Here is a 21,990-nt window from a genome sequence, read left to right as displayed (position 1 = left end):
ACAACAACTAAACAGCTTAGTATTGTCTTCCCTAGCTGGCAGCTTTTAAGGCTTTTAGGAAAGCATATTTCCCAGCATAATCCCTGTGATTATGCCGATAATTGAATGTACCCTATTTTTCGCTCGATAGGGTGCACCGGATCATAGGGCACACCTAGTTTTTAGGGGGGAAATAAAGGGGGGGGGAAATTATCCATCCACCCCCCAGCCCCAAAGAGCCACACGCAACCTCTCCAGCCGGGAGAAGCTGCGCACGGCTTTGTTTTCAGCCACGGGGCTGGGACGGGGGAAGCCCGAGCTCCCCCCAACCCCAGAACAGGCTGCTTTCCGCAAGCCTTCTGAGCCTGGCGGGAACTCCCGCCACGCTCAGAAGGCTTGCGGGGAACAGGCTGCTTTCTGCAAGCCTTCTGAGCCCGGCGGGAACTCCCGCCGGGCTCAGAAGGCTTGCGGATAGCTACCTGAAGCCCAGGGAGCGTAGCGGCAGTTGGGCTGCAAGCTGCTATCCACAAGCCTTCGGAGCGCTCCAATCCCTCTCGCTCTCCAGGCTTCAGCGAAAGCCTGCATTCGCTCCATAGGACGCACACACATTTCCCCTTCATTTTTGGAGGGGGAAAAGTGCGTCCTATAGAGCGAAAAATACAGTACTTGTTTCATTTGCTAATAATGTGCTCCATGGCTCCTCCAAGGGCCAAGTGACATGCAAAGGTCTTTGCAGTTTCCTGACTCACTGCCCGGAATGTAAAAATGGCGAAGGCAATTTGACATTAGCTAGAAAGCTACATAAGGTACACATGTGGCCCAAAATACACTGACAAGTAGGAAAGCTTTAACTACTGTTCTATCTAACACTCAAACTGTAAACCTCAGATCTTCGAATGAAGGGGCAGTAAATTAGAAGAAGAAGAAGAAGAAGAAGAAGAAGAAGAAGAAGAAGAAGAAGAAGAAGAAACAATACTATATTGATGGGCTTTACCTGGTATTAGAGAGCTGCAAGAGGAAGTTTAGCACCACATGGAATAGGATGCTGGTCTGTTGAAGATCCATTTTCCCATCACATTGGCTGCATTGGGAGACCAGATCTGCTGCCTCTGTGAATCCTGCCACCTGAGGCACTAGCCTCACCTTGCCTCATGGGTGGTCCGGCCCTGATTCTTACATTCCACACTTCCAGTGCAGTTCTGCATCACTTGCCTAGCCTCAAAAAATCTGCTTCTTTTAAAAGGTCAATTTGTTCTGCTAGGGTGATGGAGTGCTTTAATCCATTTTAATTGTGCAAACCTAAGTTCCCCAGTATGTGCTGGAATCTATCCTACAAATAAGACAGTGTGTGAAGGCTAAAAGTGCTGCAGATTTCAGACCCAGTCCCGTCTGTAACTATTACGACACATGATTTCTTTATGTAGCTGCTGATAACATTATCTGTGGACTAGACAGAATATTCTGTAGTGTCTTTTGAATCACATAAAGCTTGACCAAATTATGCTTCATACCAGGAATTAAATAAAGTGCACAATAAATAGCTTCATTTTGGTATGAGATACTCACTTTATTTTTAGGAAACATCTCTTAAGTTTTAACTTTTAATAGCTTTGATGCTCTAGATATCCCTCAAGTTTCACCTTTATGTTAAAAACCATCCACAGGGTGATATTAGAAGCCACTGCTGTAGTGCCCATGAGATTGGAGCTGGAAGTGCTGCTGACCCGACTTCTTGTAATAATATACTGAAAAGGCTGCACTTTCACTCTTCCCCAGATGCTTTAACGCCACTATCAAAAACCTGTGCAATTATATGGCCCCCCTGTTGGGAGTGCATGCTGCTTTCTCGCATAGGCAGAAAGCTAGACAAGTCAATGAGTGGGGAAAAATGATGAGGTAAAGGAAGAGTGTGAGAGAGGAAAACAGTGCAAACACAAAAGGAAAATTCAAGGGGAGAAAGAAGAAAAGAGATGATAAGAATAAAAAGTCAGATGGTAAAATGACTGGAAAATGTATGCGCCCTGGCAGTGTTTTCATAATGAAGGACATGAGCCTGTTTTATGCTCTTCTTTCTAAATGTGTTCCCTTTAGGCAGCTTTTTTTATTTTTCCTTCTATTTTGTGCTAGATGGCAGCATAATTTAGATTATCTGTTATTTGCAAATGAGACCTGTTATCCCTCAATAAGCCTTCAATGCAGCTTCCTTTCTATTGTGAGGTGGCAGCAAGTAAAAACCTTTAGAAGAGCCTGTGCCCTATATAGTTAGTCTTTTATAGCACATGACAGCAAGGTTAGAAAGGCTAATTAGATGGTAATTATTATGTAAAGTGAGAGTATCGTACAGTCTATCCTATCCTAGTTACAGCCTTGCATTTAGGCTAGTTCCAAACACATTTTACTTACAAGCGCAGTGGGTCTGAGTGGAACTTGCTTCTGAGTAAACCTGTTTTGAATCAGAATTTGTAATTTTCTGTTTTGTATATCAGCCATGGTCCAAGACATGTTGGTACCTGCAGCAGAAAAATGCAAATAGTGCTTTTCAGGTGATAAAGATAAAGTGGTTTTGGTAGCATATGAGACAAACCCCCACTTCCAAATGATAGGACCCACTTTCCTCCATATAGGCAGAATAGAAAGCAACATGTTTCCTACAAACTTGAGTATCTAAGCAGTTTGTAAGGGACTAGGACTTAGCTGATGGAAAGAAGCCTGAATTCAGTTGTTAACTTCTAGGCTAGTAAGATGACAAGCCTAAAGAGCATGGTTGTAGCTAAGGGGAGGCAGGGGGGGCAGCTGCCCCTCCCAAATCACTAAAAATTAATACAAATCTGAGGCTCTGCCCCCCCCTAACAAAAGCCTGCCCCCTCTAACAAAAATCCTGGCTACGTCCATGCTAAAGAGTAGGCTCACTATTACTCTTTTCCCTGCAGAGACAATGTGATTTTGTGCCTTAACTCTGCACCTTCACCTACCTCCTTATACCTGAAGCAAAAGACAAGTGGTAGTAATAAGTGAGTTGAAATTCATTGTAACTGCAGGAAGCAATAGTAGGCTCCCTGTCCATGCTCCTGAACAGGATTTTTAGCCTGCAGTTCTATACATCAGAGATGGCTAAGCTGTAGCCCTCCAAAGGCTGCCTATCTTCTCTGGCCATTGGCCATGCTGGCTGCAGCTGATGGGAGTTGGAGTCCAACAACACTTGAGAGTACCACAGGTTGAGAGTACCACATTTGAGTAGGTACCTGTATAAATATGTGTTTTACAACTACTACTACTACTACTGCTAATAATAATAATACCGCCCCCTCTGCTTGGTGCCGTATATGGAAGAATTGCCTACACTACCCTAAATCCAGCGCTGGCCACAGGTTTCCTGACCCTAGACCAGGGGGCTGAAGGAGCTGCAATTCCAAAGGAACCAGAATTCCAGTTGCTGGAAATCCCAGGATCAGATCCTGCTTGTGGGTTTCCCACAGGCATCTAGTTGGCCATTCTGAGGACAGGAAACTGGACTAGATGGGTCATGGGGCTCTTCTTACAATCTTAACAAGAGAAAAGAAGCAGGGAGAGAAGGGGGCTGGTGGTTAGGAGACAGGGTGTGGAGGGGTGTATTGGATTTATTTATTTATTACATTGATATCCCACCTTTGCCCACGGAGCTCAAGGTGGCGTGCATGGCTCTCCGTCTCGCCCATTTTATCCTTACAACAACCCAGTGAGGTGGGTTAGGCTGAGAGATAGCGACGGTCCCAAGGTCACCCAGCGCATGACTGAACCTGTGTCTCCCATGGCTGAATCCAGCGCTCTAACCACTGCACCACCCCGACTCACTATGTTGCGTCTGTCATGGTTTGAAGTGGCAGACTCAAGAGTGTCTGAGTGCTCAGGGCAGGCTCTTCAGGGGCCTAGGCAGTTGTCGATTTGGGGAGGGCCCGCTGAACAGTTTACAGGGCAAAGGTGCCACACCCAAGCAGTCCCTGCCCACCTTGACCCAGGTGGTCTCTTCAGGGGTCATGACATGAACAACATTCACTCTAAAGGGGCTCTGAAGGGCGTGTCAGGCAACACAGGCCTACCTAAGTGGGCCACGTGAAATATACAAGGTGTACAAGGGTGTAAAATACAAGGTGTACATGGGAATAGCCAGGATTTTTGTTAGGGGGGGACAGGCCTTTTATGGGGGGCAGAACCCTATGTCTTTTTATTGATTGGGTGGAGGCGCAACTCCCCCCCACACACCCAAGCTTCAGTAACATGTCTCCAGCTCGTATTTTATCTTCCACCAAACTCAGGGGCAGCAGGAAACCGGCCACCCATGTGCAGCAGCAAAAGGGCCACAAATATAAAGGATAAGCGCAAAGAGCTGCGCGTGTTTCCTTGGAGGCGAGCTCATCCCCCACGAGCAGGATTAGGATTGGCCGCGCGCTTCTCGTCTGTAGCAACTCTGGGAGGAATCTCAGATTTTGGGCGGGGAGAAATGGCCGGGCGGGGAGCCCTGCTCTGGGAACCTGACTTCTTGCCGGCGTGCGAGGAAGGCGGCGTCGTCCCCCGGCTTCGCCTCCGCTCCATTTTCCTCTCGCGGGGTGGGGTGGTGGGGAAGCAGAGGAAGTGCCTCGGATCCCCCCGGGGCCGAGCGAGAGGGGCTGCGCCCGCCGCTCCCCGCCCGACACGAGGCGCCTCCCAGTCCCGCTTCGGCGGCACCTCCTCCGGCGGCTGCTGCTGCTGAAGCGCCGCCAAGCCAGCCCCTCCGAGCGCCCGCCCCGTCCAGAGAGGAGCAAACTTTCTTCGCGGCTGTGGTGATGAAGCGCGCGGGGCGCGGCTGCTCGGCGGGCTCCTGCCTCGGGCTGTGAGGGAGAGAGAAAAACGAAGCGAGGCGCGGCGTGTGAAAGGAGTCGATCCGCTTCGGCCTCCAGGAGGGAGAAGGGGAGCGAGCCCCAGGTGAGGGGGGGGGGAGACCCTCCGGAGCAACCTCTCAGGTAGGCTGTCGTGAGGGGAAGGGGGCAGCCAAGGCAGGCGGTTTGGGCGCACCGTCGCCTTCGTTGATCCGGATTCCTTCTCTTGGCAGGCGTTTACAGCGCCTCGCCAAACTTCAGACCGTTAGGCGGGAGAGGAAAGTGTGCGTGTCTGATAGGTAGGTAGCGGGTTAAGCGATATTATGATTATTATCCGCAGCTCCTACCCACCCACCAACCCGACCCTGCTGGACAGGTGTGAGCGCTTTTGGAACAGCGCCGTGGGCGACCTGCCTGCTCTGGGGAATAATAATAATAATAATAACAGTAGTAGTAGTAATAATAGTGGTAACGCTGGCGCAGAAAACTCCGCCTTCCACTGACTGAACGCTTCTGGCAACGGGCCGACCGTTTCGGAGTGGAGCCAAGGATTCCACCCCTCTGGTTTTTTTGGGAATCCGGAGTCGAACCAGATGCGCGCCTGAGAGAAACGAGGTGGTCCGGTTGCCTGCCTGCCTGCTTTGCATGTTTGCTGTCTTTGGGAGGAAGCCTCTCTCAGTCAGGCAAGACGAAACCCATTTGCTTTAGGAGGACTGATAACGGTCTCTGCTGCTTTCCTGTCTCTATTGAAAGATCTGGGGTAGGTAAAAATAAAAAGTGGGAGGAGGGTGCTTGTGTTTGGGCTGTGTTCTTGCATTTCTGTCTCTTTTGGAAGTTTCTGGGAAATGGTCCTCTTCTATCTGTACTACGTACCTTAATTTATAGGAGTCTGCAACTATAAGAAGGGAGTATTGAAGCACGGGTGTTTGTATTCTCTATTTAAGCTGCTGGATGTTGTAAATTCGGAGGTGTGCCCACACCCGATGCGGGAATACATTGCTAGGTGAAGATTAGAAAGCCTGCGAAAAACAAATGGAGAGAGAGGGAATGTCATCAATAAGTGTAAAATGTACATTTACTGGTGTACAGCAACAATGTGGGCTTAATTTCCTCCTCCCTCCCTCACACATGCTTATGTGCACGCACATACACTAACCTTAATCTTTTGCCACAGGCAGCTTGCACTAAAGATGTTATATTTCCCCAGTGGGTGGTATAAGCTGAAAGGACAGGCAGAAATGTTGGGTGGAAACACTGTCTTTCACTGTCATTTGGTATCATCCCTGTGAAAGTCTCTCATGAATCATAACGAGACAGTGAAGTACATGTTCTGCTTTGATGCCTTTTCTGGTGAGGGTCTCATCAAAAGTGCTGGACGTCAGTTGAAAGGTCTGGAAATGACTCTATTCACAAACTTCCACAACAAGGATAAATAAATATGAACTTTCAGGGCCAAAGCCTGAGGCTGTTAGCTCAAGTTTCAGTGGGGATCTTTCAGCCTGTCTAGAGCAGACATGGAGCACCTGTGACTCTCCAGGTGTAACTGAGTTACAACTTGCATCATCCCTCGCTGTTGGCCATGATGGCTGGGAGATGATGGAAGCTGGTCCAACAGCATCTAGAGAGCCACAGGTTCTCCATCCCCCTTCAAAAGGCTGCTGTTGGCTTTTGCTTAGCCTCCGTCAAGCAAATGAGCATTCACATATTTACTTTGCAAAAAAATCTAAAACCTCCAAAAAGTTAAAACTGGTTCATTTTGTTTCCTTGTTTTTAGCCTGACGTAGTCCAGTAACATCACATCATTTGTTGATGTTTGAGTCTGGCATTGCTTTATTTGAGATACATTTAGGTAAAATTTTGTGCGTGTTTGTGTGTGGGAGAGAGAGACTTAAAAGCCAGATCTATATTTCTTTAGAGGTGTGTACAGCAAAAACTGGATTGGATTAAGACTTAATTCGTTAAGTAGACCCATTGATAACTAACTTATCACTAATGTTAAGTTTTATAGATTTCAAAGGGTTTACTTTAAGCATGATTACATCTGGATCCAGCACCATCTTTTCAGTGTCAGAAACGAAACCACCCCATAGTTAAAGGATGTTGTGGTTGTACCACACAGACTGCTAATTTAGGTCATGATAGACCAGGTAAGGCCCTTAGACATGACAGCACTTTGTTGTCTCGCAGTTTCATGCTTAACTGGCTTTTTTTGTGGGGGGACTTTTTTTAGTGTTTTCAGAATACACTTGACACGATACTGTAAATGTACTCATTTTGCCTGATAGGAGAAGCTTCTCTATAACCAACAATTTTTTGTAATTGCCATATAGGATAAATAGTGACCGCTTGTCTGGCATGAGCTACTGATTCCAATAGATAGGTTTTATATGCGTACTGTTTTATGAACAATGATTTGAATTAAGGAAGAGCTGAAAAAAATTCCAACTGCTTCAGATGGCTTCTTTGGCCACGACCATCTTTAATTTGAGTGGGTGCAGGTGTAAAATTTATTAGAATAATAGAATTGTAGAGTTGGAAGGGACCCCAAGGGATATGTTCTCCCTTTTCTACCATCTTGCCTGACTCAACTCTTGCTATCCCAGTGGACCTAGCATTGAATTCCATAAAAGAATTTAAGAGCACTCTGGTTCTGGTAGCAAGGAATCATTATTGAAGTGAGTGAGGATGAGGAGAGCTTATTGCAGATAACTCTATGAGTGAAGGAAATGCTTTTCCATAGGTTGGGATATCATTCCCTGTGAAATGATGAAATTCCAGCAAAAGTTGAGTCAAGATGGGGGCACTGAGAAGCAGAAGAGGGGACCCCCCCCCCCAATTTGCAGAAGTACAACAAACTCTAAAACAGCATCAGCAACAATGGCCCTATGAGGACCAATAGCCACAGAAAGTTGGCGGTCAGCTAGAAAGATAAAAACCTGAGGGGACATAGCTTGCTGGCTGAAACTCCGAACATGAGCATTCCTGTTAGGGGGATAGCAAACACTGCAACATCTTGCTGCAAGCTTCATTTACTCTTTATGCTATAAACACTTTTCAATAGAATCATTAAATATAAGGGGTCATAATAGACTTCTCCACTCAAATGATGTTGAAATAATGTCTGTCTTGAAATAATGTTTGCATTGCATCTGCACATTTTTTGTTTCCCAGATAGAATGTTGTTAGGCATTAATAGGGCAACAATAATATTAGATCTTCTGGTGACATAGCAAATATGTGAATAATAATGCTTTTGGCCGCATGTGAATGTTTGTCTGGAAAATTAAAATTATAGTATTATTGCCTCCCACCACAGCAGTTCATTGCATCTCTTTCTGAACCAGGAGGTGTCCTGACTCTTGAGGCTCTCTGTACATCACAGTCTTTTGAAAAATGGAATCTGAATAGGACTCCCCTTTGAGCTCATGTGTGATGCTTTTAGATTGGCCAGAGGGTTGCCGTTAAGTGATGTAAGGCAACATTGATTCCTTCATAGGAGTCAGCATGGTAACTCTGCAGCACTTTCTAATCCCATCTGGGGCAACAAATTGAACTAGATCTTTCTGCAAGGCAGTGCTGAACAATCAAGCCAGCTGAGTGAACTGGGTGATAGATTAAAAAAAAAAAAACCGCTCAAGAATTTGCTTCAGCTAAGATTTAATTATACTGCAAGTTAAAGTCTTTAGTTGTAAAATCTAATGGCCATTTTATTTAATTTAAACAAAAAGTTACTCCACTTGCCTTCCTTTGACTAATCACTGTTTTGTATATTATATTAATACAGGCTGCAATACTGCTTATGTTTTAGGCTGTTTCAATTCTGTTGGAATCAAAACAGTACAATAAGAGTATTACTGTGCAGAGGATTGCAGGCCCAATTAGAATATTTACCAATCAATATTTATTATGTAGTAGAGAGAAATTCTCTGTGTTTCAATTTCTGCAAAGACCATTAAAACATTGTAGTTGAAGTAGGGTTGACACTTCTAATCCTTGTAAAATGTGCAGGATCTGGGGCAGCCTTGTTATATTTGCCTTTTTCTACACAGTAGTTTCCAATCTATTAGCGTCAGCTTTTTACATTGGGATATAAGCTCTAAGATGTATTACTGCTACACAATCCTATTGGTCACAGATGTGACTACATTTGCTAGCATCTCCAAATGTTATTTTAATTTCTGTTGCTACTTTTACTTTGGAGGCATCTGACAAATTCAGCTTTAAAATACCAGGGGGGGGGAATGTTGTTTTGAAGCACTTGAGCTGTGGTGTACTCTGCCTATCATGACATGGGCGCGGAAACAACGTAGCTTTGAATATATGTGCATGTGTATAAGCCGGGGATGGCTAAAGTCCAGCTATAGTTGGACTGCAACTCTCATCATCACCCACCAGCATGGCAATGGTCAGGGATGATGGGAGTTGTGGTTCAGCAACATATGGAGGGCCATATTTAGTCATAACTAATGAATGGCAAATGTTAAGGAAAATTCTGTATAGTGGTTTCAAGTGTGAAAGCTTTATTGCCTTTTTTTTGCTCTGTCACTCCTATTTTCCATATCACTTTAGAAATGCAAGTTAATCTGTTGGATGAATAATTGATGCAGCATAACTATACTGCAACATCGCTGCTGCAAGTGTCTATGTAATGCAGTTTCTGGAACTATCATGGGAGGGTTGTTGGGTTAACCATTAAACACATTGACATAACATCTTGCAATTGTTCTTCGTGTTTTTTGTGGGGGGGAGTGCAGAGTTTCAGTGCTACTGTTCTATGTCTCTTTCCGTTGAGGCTTGTGGCATACCTTGTGCTACTAACAAAGTGTGGCCTTTGGCAAACTTGAAGTTCAAAATCATCAGGCTCCAACAAATCCGCTCACAATGGCTGGTGTAGTACCACCTTTTAGCAAGCCTGATGAGCAGCCAGCTTCCATTCCAACTTGGAGACACCCTGAAGGCACTCTGTGGACTTTTGGGTAGCAATGCTGAACAGCACACAGTCCCACCCAACCTTTCCCTTTAGAATAGCAGGGCACAGGGGGTGGGCCCTGGAGCTGGAGGCTACAATTTTTATCTTGCACAGTAAAGCCAGACAAGATTGTGGACCCCTGAAAAACATGATGGCTCTCTATCTAGGTAACCTGTTGTTATAGGCCTTTTTATATGTCCATTTTTCTTCATTTATTTTGCAGACTTGATCTTTCCTGTATACCTGTGAATAGATAAGGGTTAATGTAGATTTGTTCTATTTGCTCTGCTCATGTATCTTATTTAAAAGGGAGAATAGAAAGTCACTTATGATCTGCTGTAAATCTCTCCACAAGTTTAGCATTTGTGCTCTGAACTCTACATTCTTGCTTCCTTCCACTCGCAGGACGGTATCCAAAACATTATTAGCAGAGCAGAGAATGAATTTCTGTGTAGAACTATGAGTCACCTGGTTTGTTGTAATTTAATACAGTGTAAAGAATTATAGTGGTACCTCTGGTTACGAGCTTAATTCATTCCGGAGGTCCATTCTTAACCTGAAACCGTTCTTAACCTGAGGTACCACTTTAGCTAATGGGGCCTCCTGCTGCCGCTGCACCGCCAGCGCGCGATTTCTGTTCTCATCCTGGTGGAAAGTTCTTAACCCAAGGTACTATTTCTGGGTTAGCGGAGTCTGTAACCTGAAGTGTTTATAACCTGAGGTGTTTGTAACCCAAGGTACCACTGTAAATCTAATCTGCAAGAAAGCTTGGAAATAGATGCGGACAAAGCAAATTAGTAAGGAAAAACTTGCATGAGTTTTGTCATATTCATCATTGCCAGTGCTGCTTCATCTGAAAGTTCATACTTGTTCTTCAGCCTTCTCTCTTCTGCATCTAACTCCTTGTGCAAGTTATGTGCTTAGATGATTGGTATAATGTCAGAAGATGAAACTATTAGGATCATGAACTTTCTTTTATAACCAGTGATTTCCATATTGGCTTGGTCCACGTGTAACTTATAAGACAGAGTGAAACACACTGTGGCTTACTGGGAACAAGCAACTGTGTTGGCACACCACATTGGTGCATACTAACTCAAATTGCACCTGCTGTCATCCCTTTGTTGCATTGGGAGGAAGCAAACCAGAGCAATGACTTAGTGTTACATGCAAACCATTGCTTGTGGTTTGTTTCGCTCCAAACAAGCAAAGACTAAACCACTGGCTTACTGCCATGAAAAGGCCATTGTACCTCATTAAAGGTGGTCTGATATAATACTACTTATGCAAGTAGACCAGCATGAGTAGTTAAATGTGCAAGCAAATTGATGGAGATAAATGTGTGTGACTCGGCTCTGTTGGATAGAAAAAGGAGAAGTGCCTTGGAACCATGGGGCAGTTACACGAAAGTAACCTTTCAGTCCCAAATTTGATGATCGGAACATTGACATGTGAGGAAGTCATGTGAATATTCATCTAGTTTGGTCATTATTGCTCAATCTCTTAAGTTCTGCTTAAATTGATCAGAACATCAAATTATAATACGACACACAATAGTAGGAGAGCTATGTTGCTCTTTGCTGGTTGGGACTTGGGTACACAGTAGAGATGTGGTGGTGGTTGGCTGGACCATTCACTTGTTCTCTGACTTGCAACACAATGTGCTGTATCTCAGGCGTTTTTTTTTAAAGTACAGTATAAAGTACACATTCAAAGCAGCATAATCAAAAGGAAACGAAAATAATATCTTAAAGATTTCAAAATAAAACATTACAAAGGAAGTCAACTACAGAATCCACATTTAACACAGAAGAGTTAACAAAAAAATTATCTTAAGCATTTCAAAAGAAAACATTACTAAAGGATTTCAAATATAAAATATTATCATACAAATATAACATTTCTGCTGCTACTGCTGCTAGTCCTGCCAATGCTGATTCATGGCAGGCAGTGACTGTGGAAGCTCAGGCTTGATGTCCTGGGTCTGCACTTAGAGACAGCCAAGATAGTCTCAACCCTCTTCAATAGCCTCTGCTTTTTGTAGCTGGAGTCAGTCAGGGACCAGCCCTCCCAGACCAGGTGGAAAAAGCCCTTCAAGGCAGGGAGCAGGTCCCCCAGGACTAACAGCTAAGATATATTTATATTTATGTTTATATACATATGTATTTATCATTGTGTATATATTTTTATAGTACAATTTAGACATTAACACGGCATCTGTAGTATCATGTAAATTGATCAATTCAAGTACCATAATCTTGGGTGAGGTATGAAAAAAGGTAATAGTGGGGGTAGGAGAGCTGAAAAAAAATCACATCTGGCAACCAATACACCCCTTTAGTTTCAGATAGTACATGGGTAGATGAGTCTTAAAAGCCTGGAACACAAATTTTCATGGCCCTCTAGCAGCTGTGGTCAGTCATTTACCAGAAGTAATGTATTTGGCGTTAACTCCATAGCCATACTTATCCATGGTTATAGTTAGCCATACTTATCTTCATGGATCCTGCATCCATGGAGGAGGAAAATACCAGAGGCAGTGCGGTGGTCCCTGGCACTCTTATTTGAGTTTCATTTGAATAACAAAACACCAGAAATAAAGATCTTTTTATTCTTGGGCAGAGCAATCAGGAGCACGTGGCTGTGTAGGTTTGGCAGGGACAGGTGATGTTACTGTTCATCTAATGACAACAAGGGCTAGCAGGGCCAGGGAACCCTTTTCAGCTGAAAGGCCACATTCCCATCTGGGCCATCTGCCGGGGGCTGCATGCCAGTGGTGAGCAGGGTCAAGGGTGAAAGTGGGTGGGACAAATGCAGTTTTTATCTTTTTTACAATAGGCTAGTTTCTGCACACGCTCTTCTCTTTCCTCTAGCAAGCAAGTGAGAAGTATTCTCAGAGTTCCAGCCGGGCAAAAATGCTCAAGGGTTATTTCCAAACTACTATATTAAAAAAAAAAAAAAATACAAGCAGGATTCAGTCACATACCAGCAAATTCAGGTTGTACAGCTAAAGTTGATTTGGAGTTCCTGTGCAACAAACCTGCTTCCCTCCATAACTCAACTTTTTGCTATAAAGAATGTAAAAGGATAATGCACTGGGAAGTGTGGAGTAACGTTTGTTTGATGTAATGTTGTCTAAATTCCTCATTGGTGGTTTTTTTACACAGCAGTGTGAGCTAGCATGGTATTCCGTGTAAAGCAAAGAGAACCAGGCAGAAGGCCTTTTCGGTAGTGGCGCCCACCCTGTGGAATGCCCTCCCATCAGATGCCAAGCAGATGAGTAATTATACATCTTTTAGGAGACATCTGAAGGCATCCCTGTACAGGGAAGCTTTTAAAGGTTTAATGTTTTACTATGTTTTTATAAATGCTGGAAGCCACTCAGAGTGGCTGGGGCAACCCAGTCAAATGGGTGGGGTACAAAATAATAATAATAATAATAATAATAATAATAATAATAATAATAATAATAATAGATGAATGTTCAATACATAAGTTTTCTGGAACTGACTAAGGAGGGTATGAAGCAGTACCAGAAACGAGTGCTTCCTAAGAGGCAGAGTGTGGCATGGAGAGAGTCTCAAGGGCCAGATAAAGAGGCTTGGGGGCAACATTCCTGCCCCCTGCCTGAGGTTCTGTGCCCCTCCTCCCTCGGTCTAGAAGGTTAGGGAAACTTTCTTTAATTCTTTTGCAGCTTTCCCAGATTTTTCTGTAGTAGCTCCAATATGATATATAAACTACACAACGATTCTGGGAAATTTCACTTTATACTATCATTGCAAACGTAATGGCTAAGGTCCTAAGGAAGTTCATGGAACAAAAGTTTCCCATCCTGTCATCTCTGCAGCTGTATGTATTTATGTATTATATTTTGGTTTAATGCTTAGTGGACTAATATAAATATAACTATGTAAATATTTAAATTATTGCTTTAAAAGTTTTTTAGAAAGAAATAACTCAAATTAGTTTCCAGTGTGTCTTGGAAATGATAAATGAAGAATTTCAGAGTTGGCTGATTGCTGAGATGAGTGTTCTCATTTTTAAATCTCAGAGGGAGGGAAGACAATGTTATGCTCTTGTTGTGACCCTCCTTCATCACTCAAGAGGCATTAGAAATAATTCAATTGTAGCCCTTTATGTTGCTTATTCATTCAAAATTGGTGCTCCATGTGTATCTTTATATTAATTCTGTTAACGGTTATACAATCAGAGATAGATTTTCCGTCTTATTTTATCCATATGGTCGAACATATGAATGATTTAAGAGTCTCAAGATCCTTGCATTCATGGAGGAGTAATTTGTTAATCTAAATAAAATATGAGTTTTCCCCTGCATCAGTATATACCATATAAGAGTGCTTGTGCTATAATATTTGCAGTTTAAAAATGCTTTGGGCATTCAAGAGGTCTCACTCAAAGTAGACCCACTGAAATTAATGAACTTAAGTTAGTAATGTACATTCAATGAGTTTGTGTAGTTGTTAGGGATGTGCAAGCCCCTCACCCCAATCCAGTCTGGGGCCCAATCCACCACTTTCGATTGTCCTGGATTTGAGGCACAAATCCATTCAGGAGCCAGCCCTATTCTCAAATTAGGGTTTGAAACCCTATTAAACATTTTTTTTTGGGGGGGGGGGAGAAGGCGATGCTTGCCTCCTCCACCCAACTGCATGTTTAATCAGGGTTTAAAAATCCTAATTAAAGATACAGTTGGTGTGGGAAGGAGATGCACATCTCCTTTGCTCCTATGCTGCCACCACATTGCATAAAGCGGGACTGAACCTTCCACTCAGCAGCTGGTGAGCAAAGAGTTAAGTTTGGCTGTGTGAGCACAGGGCACAAGCATACACAGCCAAAGCACAGTGCAGAGCTGTTTCAAAGCTCTTTTGCAAACAGCTCTGTGCTGCTCTTTAAACCTTGCAGAGGATGCCTGGTTCTCCTTACCAACTCGCCCCACCAATTGCCTGATCACCCATAGCATTTTGAGAGCCCTGGATTGCTTTGGGTGGGCTGATCTAACCCAGGGCAATCTATGGCTGTCTCTTCCAGATCCATCCAAAGCTTGGAGCCACCCAGATCAGCCTGATTTGGGCAGATCCAGACTTTGGGCAGAACTGGTAGTGCCTTTCACTCCTTGGGTCTGTGCAAGCTTATTGGTCTTCCAAGATTTGTGTAAGTGACTTATAAGAGAATGATCTTTTTTCAATATGCTCAATTATTTTAGTAAGTGCATGCTCCTTTCCCTACCAACAGCCACTTGTGTGGGTCTTTCCAGAAAATTGTTTTAAAAGAGGTGGTGTAATTTTGGCTCCTCTCCTTTCACAAGTGTTTAGTTTCTGGCAAAGCTTTTGCTTGTTCAGGGGACAGGCTCTCAAATCTGTGCAACTGTGGTTCTGTAACATGCTGCTGAGGGTATTTTGATAAAATTGATGGGGTACTTGCATAACAACAATATCCCTAAAAATGTTCTGGTACAGTTTCTAGCAGTTCTTCTCCTTCATAGATCAATCTGTAGCAAACCGTTTCCTTTTCTGGAAACTAAACCTCATTAGATTTTAAGTTTTGAATGGCATAAAAATGCATATTTAGACTATTAATGTTGAAAAGCATAGGAGCCAACTCCTAGGGGCCGAGGGGTCATCACTCCCCCCAATAAAATGTTTGAGGGGGCTGCTCCCCAAGTTGATGGGCATTGACATTCAAATGGTGTGTGTGTGTGTGTGTGTGTGTGTGTGTGTGTGTACCTCATCATGTGACCAATTACACAGGGTAGGGCTTATCTGCCCCCCCCCCCATTTTATTCAAGTTGGCACCCCTGCTGAAAACTACATTTATTCCTAATACTTAGCATGTGTTGGTTTCCAGTGTTTGCTTGTTCTTGGTCTTGTTCTGAACTGAAGATGACTAAGGATACTCCGATTTCTTGTTTGCTGTGACCAGAATCTCATTAGTAGGCATAGTGCAGACATAATGGGGTGAACAGTGGTTTGCAAAGCTGTGGACTCATATCTTCTCCCCATTGTGCACATTTGCCCTACCTTCCATGGTTTCTTTAACTGTTTAATTGGTTGGCATGGGTGTGAATACGTTTAAAGCAGTCTAGGATTGCCCTCATTGTCATGGTTTGTAAACCCACTTGAAACCATGGTTACAATGACAATCCTAGTTAACATTAATCATATTGATGTAACAGTAAATTATTGTTTACAGTAAATCATGGAGAGCGTGTTTAAGAGCCTGTGCAAATGGTGGGCTGCGAGTTACTATATCACATCTGTGTCACATCTTGACAAGTCTGCTGTATATGTGTAATAGGTACTTTGCGTTCTAGGCTTACAGCATTTTTCAAAGTATTATTATGTTGTGTTTGTTTTACAACATGTAAAACAAATTGAGGATATGTTTTACACTGTTCTGTAGGGCATAACAAAAATTGAGAGCTGTAACTATAACAAATAATTACAATTCATTCTAAATGGGAAGTGTGTTTGATGTATTAGATTACACATAGCTCCTAAATGTCTGAACCATTTAATCACGCTGTTTCAAGGCTTACAGAAAATACAGTGATTCCAAGCAGACTATTCATGGCGGGTGATATACTTTCAAGTAACTAGTGTTTTTCCCATTCCTTTTTGTCACCAGTTTTTGCAATGGGTTGCGGACTGAACAAGTTGGAAAAGCATGATGAAAAGCGGCCTGGTAACATCTATTCAACTTTGAAGAGGCCTCAAGTAGAAACCAAAATCGATATTTTCTATGAATATCACTTCCTGGAATTTACAACTTTAAGTGATGGTAAGCCTATTCTTTATTTTTAGATTTTAAAAACATCCTATCTAGGATAGTTATCGTGGTTCATGTTGATAAGGAATATGGATAAATAAGCAGAGAAAATTTAACATATAACTTTTGTCTCTTTATTTGACATAGTATCATGCTCTGCCTTATGATGCTTTTCCAATTGTAAAATAGTTTTGATATTTATTCCTGTTTTGTATAAAATAATGTAAAATATCAGTCATCATATGTGCCCCAGGGACTGAAGTTGGAGGTTGCTAGTGTATGCTTAACAGGGAGCTAGCTATCATTTTTTGACTAGCTAAGTAGGATACCATATAGGTGCTTGCACTTCCTTAAAGTGTGAACATTTGTTTGGACTCCAGTACACAATATACAGCTACTAATCAACTTTTCATTGAAGAAATGGGAAAGGGATGTGCAAGCCAACATGCTATTTCTGACCCCAAATTCATTTCTGCATACTCGGTGCATTATGTAAATCAATGAACATTCTCTTGAAACACAATACATAAAATAATAGTTAAAAACAAACAATGGAAGACATCAAAAACCTTGCTTGCATAGAGGCAGCATTAAAATGGCTTACACTATGGACTTAAAACATAGTTAAAGAGCCTGTGTGAGTATAAAGATATTCACTTGGTGCTGAGAAGATCATTCAGAAAACACCAGCCAAGCCTCTTTGGAGAGGTTGTCCATGTGTGGTGTCACTGCATCCTTCTCTACATCTCATCAGAATTTATAGGAGTTAGCTAGACATTTATCTGTGTGTGTGTGTGTGTGTGTGTGTGTGCGCGTGCGTGTGTGTGTGTGTGCGTGCATGAGAGAGAGAGAGAGAGAGAGAGAGAGAGATGAGGTTGTTAAAGGTACACATCATATCTAGATTGCCCCTTAGCTTGTCATTCACTCAGTTCTTCTACAGTTTGACCTAGATCATAAGTGGGCAGCTGAATCTATCCCATGGGCTTGTTTCCATCTGGTGACACCCACCTGTCATTCAATGAATGTCATAGGACCAGGATGAACTGTATACATTTTCTGAGGCATTTTGTGAAGACCAGCATTAGGAGCCAGGAATAAGCATGGAGTCAGTCTGGTTCTCTGTATTGGTACCTGTTGCTTTTACCATAAATAGCCTTAACCATCATTCATAGGTTGTGGCACTCACATTAAACAAATGAGAATGTCCTATTGTTCCCCTTTGCTTCCATAGGCTGACTTGCTATGTTGCTTTTTAAATTACATTTGACTAACTATAGTATGAGATTATCAAGAGATAACATATCAATACATTCACCTTTCCTGTAAATGAAACTTTGGCTTTGTTATATAATCATCTGCAGCTATTTCTAACTAAAATTTGACTAGTACTGTTCTTAAAATTAAATCTAATGCAAGTCTGTGCATGCTACACTGCTCCTGGCCCATTCAGCGCTATTTCCTCTTCCTCACTTCTTTTTCAAAACATGTGCAGTGTTAAAAATAACTTGTTAACAAATGAGGTGGTCACATTTACTGGTTGAGCATATAGTCAAGTGGAAAAAATCTTGGTTTGCATTAAAACAGTTTAGATTTATGACTTTTCTAGTCGTAATTCTATTAAAAACAAACTTAACAACAAATGCACTTTACTTAATTCTAGCATTAAACTTTCATTTGTGTTGTGTTTTTTTTTTTGCTTGGATAAGAGGGGAATTGTTCTGGTGGTATCTGTTATAAAGTTAGTGGGTATGGTTAAATTATATACAGCAAAAGAAATAAGGATATATCAGTGATGTATGGCAGATAAGTACTTTGGAGATTAAAAAAATCCCTGTTTTATCCAGTTTCAAGGTAGTGGTTAATGCTACTTAAAATTCAACCAATTTCTGCTTAAATCTGTTGAATTATATTGGGTTTATTCCATCGTCCAAAGCTGACAAAGCTGAAATATAATAATCTATAGATAGTTTTTATATATCTGTAAGTAGAATGGCAGGGTGGTGTGTGTAGAAAGGGTTGTAATGTAATCCAGATGCTGTGAGTTGCAGAGAAAGCAACAGAGTAGGTTGGATTCAAAACAGGAATAAAACGGGGGCTTGACTCTTAGTCTAAAGTGCTTTCTGTCATCTTTAGACTACAAATGTGCAAAACTCACTTTGGGTTAATTTTTTTAAAAGTTTAACTCCATATAAAACCAACTAAGGCTTCAGTCCTAACTCCAATTACCTGGGAATAAGCCTCATGGAATTCAGTAGAGCTCACTTCTGAGTAGACATGGTTAGGATTGCGCTGTAAGAAAAAGGTTTCTTTTGACTAATTCAAGTAAATTTTAACATATCAACATATATTGACAGCCTCCCCCCCCCAAAAGAAGAAAAGACGGTCAAAATCAGAAGAATATGAAGGAACTGAATCCAAAATGGGCTGTGAAAAAGAGTTTACATAATTGCTCCCACTGATGCTATATACACAAGAGGAAGAGGAATATTTTATTAAAAGTCTTGGCTTCAGTTGGTAGAAATGTTTACAGCCAACTGTTTTTGTGGGACTGAGGCAACAGTAGGTTACACCCAAGCTGCTAAAAGCTTCCCAGCTGGTCTTCAGCTTTTCCTGTAGATATTATTGGATTTGTAGAAATGGCCCTCAGTGCTTCAGAGGTGGCATTAACATTCGTTGCTTGCTTGAGGGAAAAAAATCTTGCTCGCTTTTTTTTGGGGGGGGGGGAGTTGCTTCACACCTGACAGTCTTCAGAGATTCTCAAACAAACTTCCACACACAATCTGAACTCTCCAGGAGAACAATTCAGGAGTCTTGCCAATTATCCTCGTTTCAAAAATTCAAGTTCTTGGCTTCTCCTGTGGCTAGCATTTCAGGGAAACTAACCTGGCAGCTGTTTATTTAGCCTTGAATGTATGTAGCATCTTAGAGCTTGTAGAGTCCAGTCGTTAAGATGGTTGCTTCACAGTAGACTTGCTCCATGGAGTGGCTTGGGAATTATTGCTGGGGTGGGTGAAGCTGAAGTTGAGTTTAAACAGTTAATGACCACATTGATTATAAAAGTGAATGCTTTTTGTTTGCATACTAAATATAGCTATTTGACAACGGCTGAAACTAATGTCTTCAGCACACTGGTTTCCAAATTTCTGGGCTGGTTCATAGTTTACATGGCTTGTGTATTTGCCGTATGTACAGTGTAAACTTTCTAACAGTGAAGCAAAAGACTTAAAAAATAAATAAATCTGGCCTTTGCTTCCTAGCATGTATCCTTACATGTTCATCAGCTTTACCCATCCTGGTTCCCTCCAGATGTTGTGGAACTACATTCTCAGAATCTTTCACCATTGGCTGTGCTGACTGGGGCTGGTGGGAACTAGTTCTGCAGAACTAGCACTTTGTATAAAAGTGTCAATGCCTCTTGTAAGGAATTAATCTTCCAGTGTGGCAGCGTCTACAGTCTGTAACTCCTTGCCCATGGACACAAGGCAGGCTTATTTACTGTATTGGTTTTGCCACCTACACCCCCCACCCTTTAACCCTTACCCAAATATACAAGGTTGACACACATTTTAAACAAATGATTAAGATCCAAGCTGCTGGTGTTGTAGCTCACAAACCTTTCATCTCAGTAGTAGCCAACAGGAATTACAGCAACCTCGGAGCTAATAGGAATTGCAGTATGGCAGGGGTCAGCAAACTTTTTCAGCAGGGGGCCGGTCCACTGTCCCTCAGACCTTGTGGGGGGCCAGACTATATTTTTTTTTGGGGGGGATGAACCAATTCCTATGCCCCACAAATAACCCAGAGATGCATTTTAAATAAAAGAACGCATTGTACTCATGTAAAAACACGCTGATTCCCGGACTGTCCGTAGGCCGGATTTAGAAGGCGATTGGGCCAGATCTGGCCTCCGGGCCTTAGTTTGCCTACCCATGCAGTAGGGGGGCTCTGCTGCAAAGTTTAATGGTTTCAAGGATTCAGCACAGCTATAGTTTAGCTCCTGCCTGGAAACCTATGTCCCCACTGTGAAAGGGCGTGTGGATCCAGAATTGCCTCCACAGTCATTTACGGACTCACTGTTAAGACCGTGTTCGTGGAAGACAATCTTATTCAGCTCCCAGTGATTGCCAAAGAAGTTTAGCTCTTATAACAAGATCTGTAACAAGATCTTACAGTAATCAAGCATCTTCAAATCTTCACAAAGGATTTCCAAATCCAGTCTCCTTTTTTTGCATCCTGTGCACCTAGTAGTACTTGTGCTCAGGGTGATCCAGCACCCAGGCTACTGCTGGTGACTGAGGTGGGAGTAAGATGTGCCTGAAGTACCAATTTGTTCCTTAACTTAGTGCAGCAGTTATCATTTAAGTTGTGTTGCAGCTCCACTCAACATGCAAATAGGGTTCCTTCAAAGTGATGAATCTTGGGATTCTTACAATAATAGTGTTCTACTAGCCTCCTCCAGCTGGTGACTTATTCTTTCTCTCCGTTTTACATGTGTGCTTTTAAACATATCCAGCATGCCTTAACATGTGCTAAAACACACAATTTGTGTTGCTCAGGGATTACCGTTTTCCTGCAAATAATTTTGATGCACTACATTAATTAGATGGTTCGTGTTCTGCTTCAGCTTTGGGTTTACCTACTTATTGCCTGATTTATTTCTCTTACTTTCTACCACTAGGAATTAGGTAGTAGTGGGGTTCCATATCTCCTAAAATGCTGATTTGGCAGATGATAATTGATTAGATTCTTTATTTTTCCAGTGTTGGAAGTTACCTAATTTCCTTGTTCTACTCTGAAAGCAGATGTGAACATAAAGAAAATAAGCATTTCTAAGATTTAGTTCCTTGCATTCAGTGTTTCATCTAACCTGTTTGTCTCAACCCTTCCTGAATCCATTGTGCCTGCAGTGGATAATAGGGGCGGAGTGACAGAGCGAACTTACTGAGCTTGGGTGAAAATAATCCACAGTTTTACCAAATGCCATTCCTTTAGAGTGTAGGTCGTTCTCAGCTGGATATACCCACAGGAGGAAGAATGGTGCAATACAGGGTGATGTAGGTCAACTCTGCCGCTCCTACCAAAGAACTGTGGATGTGGCTATTATGCATCTTAGTCGCAGGGCAAGTTTTGTAAGATAATTCCCCCAGGAGTTTATGATGTGCTCCTATAGTTTGCTGTCTCTTGCATTGGGCAGGGACTGTACCAGGTATGACAGCCTATACAGAGCAAAAACCAAAATAATTTCTATGAAGGCAACACTCTAGTACCATTTCCCTCCAGCAGCTCATTTGGAGCACAACAATATTTTAGCAAGAAACATCCATACAGCAGCTGGTGAAAAAGCATGTAGTTGCCTCTGAAACCTTCTCCAGTGCTGGTTTCTTTTTGTAATTTAGGGAGTGGAAAGATCTGTTCTTCCCAGTT

The 21,990-nt window shown here is 42.4% G+C and overlaps 1 protein-coding gene across 4 annotated transcripts in view; it reads left to right on the top strand.

Moving 5' to 3' along the window:
* Positions 1-4,421: 4,421 nt before the first annotated feature.
* Positions 4,422-21,990, top strand: part of RFTN1 (raftlin, lipid raft linker 1) — a 101,050-nt gene continuing 83,481 nt past the window's right edge. Inside the window, exons 1-2 of one of the 4 annotated variants that reach the window (XM_083468235.1) lie at positions 4,422-4,917; positions 16,426-16,578. In XM_083468235.1, coding sequence (XP_083324361.1) covers positions 16,434-16,578 — 145 coding nt within the window. In that variant the 5' untranslated portion in view covers positions 4,422-4,917; positions 16,426-16,433. Of the gene's footprint in view, positions 5,111-5,404; positions 5,572-16,425; positions 16,579-21,990 lie in introns of those variants that run through there. The other 3 variants (XM_083468236.1, XM_083468237.1, XM_083468238.1) reach the window with 3 other exon arrangements.

The sequence above is a fragment of the Podarcis liolepis genome, assembly GCF_965112155.1.
Source record: "Podarcis liolepis genome assembly, chromosome: 12".
Taxonomy (NCBI): domain Eukaryota; kingdom Metazoa; phylum Chordata; class Lepidosauria; order Squamata; family Lacertidae; genus Podarcis; species Podarcis liolepis.
This window is presented reverse-complemented; position numbering and strand designations above follow the sequence as displayed.